Source organism: Helianthus annuus, chromosome 17, assembly GCF_002127325.2.
Source record: "Helianthus annuus cultivar XRQ/B chromosome 17, HanXRQr2.0-SUNRISE, whole genome shotgun sequence".
In the NCBI taxonomy this organism is placed as follows: Eukaryota; Viridiplantae; Streptophyta; class Magnoliopsida; order Asterales; family Asteraceae; genus Helianthus; species Helianthus annuus.
In genome coordinates, this window is record NC_035449.2 from 182,358,281 (window position 1) to 182,365,219 (window position 6,939).

General features: G+C 48.7%; 1 protein-coding gene across 1 annotated transcript; it reads left to right on the forward strand.

The window, feature by feature from the left end:
- The first annotated feature begins 1,109 nt into the window (after positions 1 to 1,109).
- LOC110867266 (translation initiation factor IF-2-like) lies at positions 1,110 to 2,356 on the forward strand. The gene is made up of 4 exons (XM_022116390.1): positions 1,110 to 1,226; positions 1,413 to 1,661; positions 1,751 to 1,804; positions 1,988 to 2,356. Exons 1-4 carry the CDS (start codon positions 1,110 to 1,112, stop codon positions 2,354 to 2,356), a joined length of 789 nt encoding a protein of 262 aa, XP_021972082.1.
- The last annotated feature ends 4,583 nt before the right edge of the window (positions 2,357 to 6,939 follow it).

A 6,939-nucleotide genomic window follows, 5' to 3' on the forward strand; every position in this document is an offset into this window, starting at 1 on the left:
TGTTGAATGCACCCATGCCAGAAGGCAAAGGTATTTTCTAAGATTTCCTTGTTTGTTTAAAGTTCACCCTTGTAATCTGCTTGCTTGATTGTGTCGAATGCAGGTAATCTTGGGGACTTGGGGAAGTTTGAAGTGAAAACTGGCCCTAAGAAACATGTGGAGAGGAAGCAGGTGAAGAAACCCGCGCAGGGTCGCGGTAAGGGAAAACCTGAGGGTTCTGTTGCCCCTCCTTTGGTGTATCTGACACCCTTGAGGGTTTGGGTGTTCCAGGTGGTGATGCAGCTGCAGGTGGGACCTCTGCGGGTTCGCAGCCTGCTGTTGAAAAGAAGAGAAAGCCGAAGGAGAAAACTACTGGTGCTGGTGAAGTAAAGCGTCGGAAGATGCAGACCAAAAGGTCAACTGGTGCGACGTACAAGAAACCTTCGGTTATTGCTGGTAAGTGATTTATAACTTTTGTAAGTGTTTGCATGCACAACATGTTTTCTGATAGTTATTGCTTTCTTGTTTTGTAGAACCGCAACGAAAGGACTTCTCCTCCTTGTTTGAGATGCCTTCGTCTCCCCCGCATGACACAGCTGCGGATGTGGGGGTGACTAAAGATTTCACCGATCATTCTGCCAAGGTGGTGCCTGATCCTTCAGTGCAGGCAGAGGAGACTGTGGGGAAAGCTACGTCCTAGATTTTTGATACTGTTGACACATCCAACAACCTGATCTCTCCGAATGATGCTGATGATTTGGACTTGAGGTTCTCTGATGCTGGGAAACAAAAATCTGGTGCTGAACAGCAGAAGTTTCCTGCTGCTGAGAAGGTTTCTGGGTCCGCTTCTGGTGGTGCGGGTTACGAAGGGCCTCCAATTCAGCCTGGAGAGTCTGAGCTGGAGTACTATTACCGCACCTACACCCCGGACCGGAGTACCAGCTATCACCGACCCCCTGGAGCGTTATGCAGGGGGATGACATTTCCAACGATCCTTCTGCTTGCTTGGAGATTTTAGGTGGTCTGGGCACTCCGTTTGAAGTTGATCGTGCTCGTGCCGCCTCGCGTGAACTTCGTATCAACCAACTCTCTACCATGCTTGTGGGGAGTTCATAGTGGCGAATGCCATTATGGAAGATTACAAGGTGTTAGGCCGCAGGGAGGAGGAAGCTGCGCGCTTGCGGGCTGAGACAGAAAAGATGGTGAAAGCTGCTCGCGAGGGTGCGGAGCAGCTTGAAAAGGATAAGGTTGCTTTTGAGAAGCACAAGCAGACCGAGGAGTGGGCTGCAACTGCTGAGCTTAAACAGGTTCGTACTCTTGCCAACCTACTTTCTGATGAACGCAAGAGTTGGAACGAAAAACTTTCTGATGAGCGCAAGAGCTGGAAAGCATCTTGGGCCAAACAGAATGAAACATTGTTTCGTGTGCGTCAGGAGTTGTTAAATGTCATGGCAGCAAATGCTGCTTTGGGCAAGGAGAAAGCTGCGGCCGAAGCGGTTGTTGTTAAGGCCCGGGAGGCAGAGGCCCGGTTAGCAAAGGCGCTTGAAGAGGCCAAAGAGGCGGGGGCCCGTGCTGCAAAGTCTCTTGAAGAGGCCAAGGAGAGGGAGGGCCACGCTTCTAAGGCTCTTGAAGAAGCGAATGCTGATCGAGGCCACTTGAAACAGATTGTTGGGAGCCTTCAGGTATGAGTTGCCTTTTCAGTTGAACTTTCCTTTTACTTTCTGAGTATGTTTAATGATTTTGTACATACTGTGTGTCTTGCTTTCGAAAGGCTGAGGTGCAGACTCGCGAGGCCAAGCTTGCGGAGATTACTGCCTGCGTGGCTGTAGCTGGAATCGAGCTAACGAGGCTGTCGAGGTTAGAGATGGCCTTACCTCTTCGTTTAACCAGCTTGAGACTGACCGTGAGTGGATGCGGTGTCACGGTATTGCACATGTAAGTATCTGGTGCCTTTGTATTTATTTGGATTAGCACGTGATAATCTAATCTTATTGCTCTTTTGTTGCAGATTGTTAAAGCTATCCTGGATGCGCCTGAGACTGTAACTGGTATAGACTTGATTAAGCAGCGTGCCCGGGATGCTAGTTTTAAAGCTGGTTATAACCGATGCATTGGCTATATAAACATCTTGTCTAAAGGTGGCTACACTGATGAACGGTCCGGGTTTCGTGATGTGGACACCGAAGCGTTTCTTGAGGCGGCTTGTGCATCATTTTACGACACGTCTATCGCTGCGGTTGAGGAGCTTGACAAGTGCCTGGATGCGCCTGACTATGTAGACCGTTTACGGTGGTTATATGCGAATGCCGATGACTCGGAAGAGGAAGAATTTGCTGGTGACGCCAAAGGTGGCGCGAGTACCAGCGGTACAAAATAGGACTAGGTTGGCCTGCGTGCCCTTTTTTGTTTTCCTCATGTAAATGTTAGAACTTTATGTAAATCCTTTATACACCGTGCGGGTGTATGACTTTTTTGAATATAAAGTTTAACTATTTTTGCTCAATTTGTATAAGTGTTTTTACTCCTTGCATGTTTGAACGTTTGTATGTAGAACTCTACCCGTTGTAAACGCGGTTGAGTATACTCTATACCTCGTATGAGTATTAGTCAACTTCTGTGTTCGTCCCGTTAGGGTTTAGGAATCGTGTAGGTTTTATAAAAACCGTATGTGTGTATCCGGTCGGATAGACACTTAATGTTTTGCCTTTGCTGGCCTATTACAATATTTGTGTGTGGTCACCACTTTGTGTGGGTATCGCGAATGAAGATGTTGCCAATCTATTTTTGTAGATACCGCAAAGTGGAACACGCATTTGTAATAGTAGTAACAAACAATATTGCATTAAATTGCTCGTTTATTTATTTGCATATGGCCTGCGGCCCGATAGGTTACATGGAAATGTAAAGGACATGGCTTACATGTAACAGCGTCGAAGCTGTTGTGCATTCCATGTGCGTGCGATAGTTTCGCCTTCTAAGGTTTGTAGATTATACGCGCCTTTGCCCAGGACCTCTTTGATGAGGTAGGGTCCTTCCCACTTGGGGGCAAGTTTTCCCGGGCGTTCCGCGTTAGAAGCTTCATTATCGCGAAGGGCGTAGTCTCCCGGGTTAAAGGTACAAACCCGTACGCGTGAATTGTAGTCCTTTTCAAGCTTGGTTTTGTACTTGGCCTCGTTGATGGCAGCGTTTTCGTGCCTTTCTTCTAGGAGGTCCAAGTCAAGCTTGCGTGCTTCATTGTTGGCTATTTTGTTGATAGCCAACAATCGAGGTGAGGGAAGACCTACTTCCGCGGGGATTACCGCTTCTGAGCCATAGACCAGGCTGAAGGGTATCTCCTCGTTGCTCGTTTTTTGGCTTGTTCGGTGAGCCCATAAGATGCTTGGCAGTTCATCGACCCAGCCACGCCTGGCTATTCCCAACCTGGCTTTGATGCCTTCGACTAGACTTTTATTGATACTCTCAACTTGGCCATTTCCTTGCGGGTGTGCCACGGAGGAGAATATGTGTTCAATATGTAGTTCTTCTAGCCATTTATGAAATTCGTCAGCAGCAAAGTTGGTTCCGTTATCGGTAACGATGCACATTGGTAGGCCGAAACAGCAGATGATGTGTTCCCAGATGAATTTCCTCGTTATCATAGCAGTGGTTGAGGCGAGTGGTTTTGCCTCTACCCATTTTGTGAAGTAATCGACAGCTACTATGATAAATTTGACCGCACCTGGTGAGTCCGGGAAAGGTCCGACCACGTCAATTGCCCATTTCTGAAAAGGCCATGCGGTGGTGACCGGGATCAAGTTGTTCTTGGGGCGCAAAGTCTTGGGAGCATGTCACTGATAATTAAAACATTTGCGCAATTCTTTGACTGCATCCAGGTGCATGCCGGGCCAGTAATACCCAACATTCATAATTTTAGCCACTACCATGCGTGGTCCTGCGTGTATGCCACACATTCCCTCGTGTATTTCTCTGATAAGGTATGCGACATCTTGAGGGTTGACACAGCGTAGGAGTGGGCCCAGGTATGATTTACGATACAAGATACCGTCTCCCATTTGATAATGGCACGCTTTGTATTGCAACTTACGTGCCTCTGACTTGCTTTCGGGAGTAACACCTGATTGCAAGTATGCAATGATTGGTGTCATCCATGATGATGTACCGTACTGGATGACATTGACTTGGCGCAGGGGTACTGAGGGATTCTGCAGAATCTCTATACGTATCTCCTTCGCCAGGTGCTGGAAGCTGGTGGATGCGAGTTTTGACAGTGCATCCGCGGATTTGTTTTCACTTCTGTTGATGTGACGGATATTGAAGGAAGTGAATTTTGATTTTAGTTGCAAGGCTTGCTCGAGGTAGAGGATCATGATATCCCCTTTCGCAGCATAGTCACCGCGCACCTGCCCTGCAACTAAAAGTGAGTCGACGTGTGCTTCCAGATGTTGTACGCCGAGCTTGACTGCCAGACGCAGTCCTCCCAATAGAGCCTCATACTCTGCCTTGTTATTTGTGCTTTAGAAATCGAAGCAGATTGCATAGGTAACTCTTGGCCATCGGGGCTGACGAGTCGCATACCCGCGCCTGCACCTTTTTCGTTGGAGGCACATCGGTAAAAAGTGCCCAGGTTTCTGAAGAAGATGGTGAAGGTGCAGGGTTTTGTTCTTCTTCGCATTCTTGGATGCGATTTACCGGTACTTCAGCCACGAAATCTGCCAGAACTTGGCCTTTAATCGCGGGGCGCGGTTTATAGTTCAGCGTTTGCGCGCCCAGTTCGATTGCCCATTTTGCTAATCTCCCAGAGATATCAGCCTTGGATAGGATCGGGCAGATACTTTAGTTAGTTAACACCGTGATGACATGGTTCACGAAGTAGCGTCGTAACCGTCTTGACGCGTGTACCAGTGCTAGTACAACTTCTCCATTATTGAATATCTTGTCTCTGGGTCGTTGAGCATCTTGCTGATGTAGTAGATGGGTGTTTGAACTCCTTCGCGCTCCACTATTAGTACCGAGCCTACCGCGTTGTCCGCGGCGGATAGGTATAATATAAGTGGTTCACCTTTGCGTGGTGCGGTAAAAGTTGGGAGTTGTATCAAACATTCTTTCATTTCCCGGAAAGCGTTTTCAGCCTCTGTGGTCCATTGGAATTGTTCTTTCTTTAGACAGTTCCGCAGGGTCTTGATGAAAGGATAAGATTTAGCTGCATGGTTGGCTAAGAATCTGTTTAGTGCGGCTAGCCTGCTGGCTAGTCGTTGCATCTCTTTCATCGTTGAAGGCGATGGCATGCGCTCGATCGCCTGAACTTTTTCCGGGTTTACCTTGAATCCATCTTTGGTTACTATGAATCTAAGGAATTTGCCTTCTTCCATTCCAAACGAGCATTTCCCTGGATTGAGCTTCATATTGACGCTTCGCAGAGTTTGGAATGTTCTTTCGATATCGGTGAGCATGGTATCCTCTTCCATGCTCATGACGACTAGGTCGTCCATGTAGATTTCGACACTTTTGCTGATTTGCCCGCGAAAAGTGTCGTTCATCAGTTTTTGGTAGGTTGCGCCCGCGTTGCGCAACCCAAACGGCATTTTTGTATAGCAGTAATTTCCGGTAGGTGTGCGGAATGTCGTTTTGTCTTCGTTCTCGATTGCCATCTGTACTTGCTGGCAACCTTTGTAACAATCGAGGAAACACTTCCATCGAAATCGTGCGAGATTATCGACCTTCTCGTCGATCTCTGGAAGTGCGTAACAATCCTTGGGACAGGCTTTGTTGAGGTCTTTATAAGCGACGCACATGCGCCAGCCCCCGGATGGTTTCTCTACCATGACTGGGTTGGACAACCAAGTCTGATACTTGACTTCTCGCAGGATACCTGCGGAGAGCAGCTCTTCGACTTGCTCCTGCATCGCCTGGTTCTTTACGGATCCAAGGTGGCGTTGGCCTTGGATCACTGGCTTGATACCTGGTAAGGTATTCAAGAAATGTTGCGCAACTTCGCGTGGGACCCCATCATGTCTGCGGGTGTCCATGCAAAAATGTCTTGGTTCCTGAAGAGAAGCTGCTTCAGGTGCGCTTTGATGTTGGGGGACAAGGCGTGGCCCAACGTGATCTTTTGTTCTGGGTACCTCGCGTTGAGGACCCATTTTTCAGGTTGGTTGTTGGGGGTAGGCCTTGCTACCTTGGTCGGACGCACTTCGTCCGACAGCATGACGTCTCTTCGCGCGTAGATTATCGCGACCCCTGTTTCGGTTGGGAAACCGACAGCAGAGTGGGGTACTGACGTAATCATGTTGAAATCGCCTTGGGATTCTCTCCCGAGGAGCACGTCATATTTGGATGTGTGAGGCAAAACCATGAAGTTCACCTCCTCAGTTCTTGTGTGCCTTCCGTTGGTGAGGCGCACAGGAAAAGTAATTTGGCCAAGGGGAAAAAACAGTTTCCCCTGCGAACCCGGCCAACGGGTAATCCACCGCTTGCAACCGATCTTTGTCCTCCTGGTCGAACTGGTTGAAGCACTGCTCGTATATGATATCAGAAGTACTGCCTAGGTCGATGAATAATCGCTCAGTGCAGTAATGAGCTAGGTGGCCTGTAATAACGACAGCGCGCATGTCGCGCGGGCCGCCTCAGACTTTTGGGAAGACGACTTGCTCATCTTTCCAGTCATTGTCCGGTCTTCTCGCCGCCTTGCGCAGCCTTCCTTTGCCTCTATGGATCATATGGGTCAAGGCCACATACATGGTCCTCTTCCCGGAGGAGGTGCCCTCGCCATGGGGGGTGATGCGCTTGGTGGCTTTTTGCCCACCTGGCAACAAGTGTTGCAGCTTCCCCTCCTTTAGGGCTCGCTCAATCTCCAGTCGGAGACTGATGCAGTTGTTTGTTGTATGGCCCTGGTCCTTGTGATACTCACAATAGAGAGTGAGATCTTGATTTTTCTTGGGCTTCATTGGTTGGGCCGGTCGC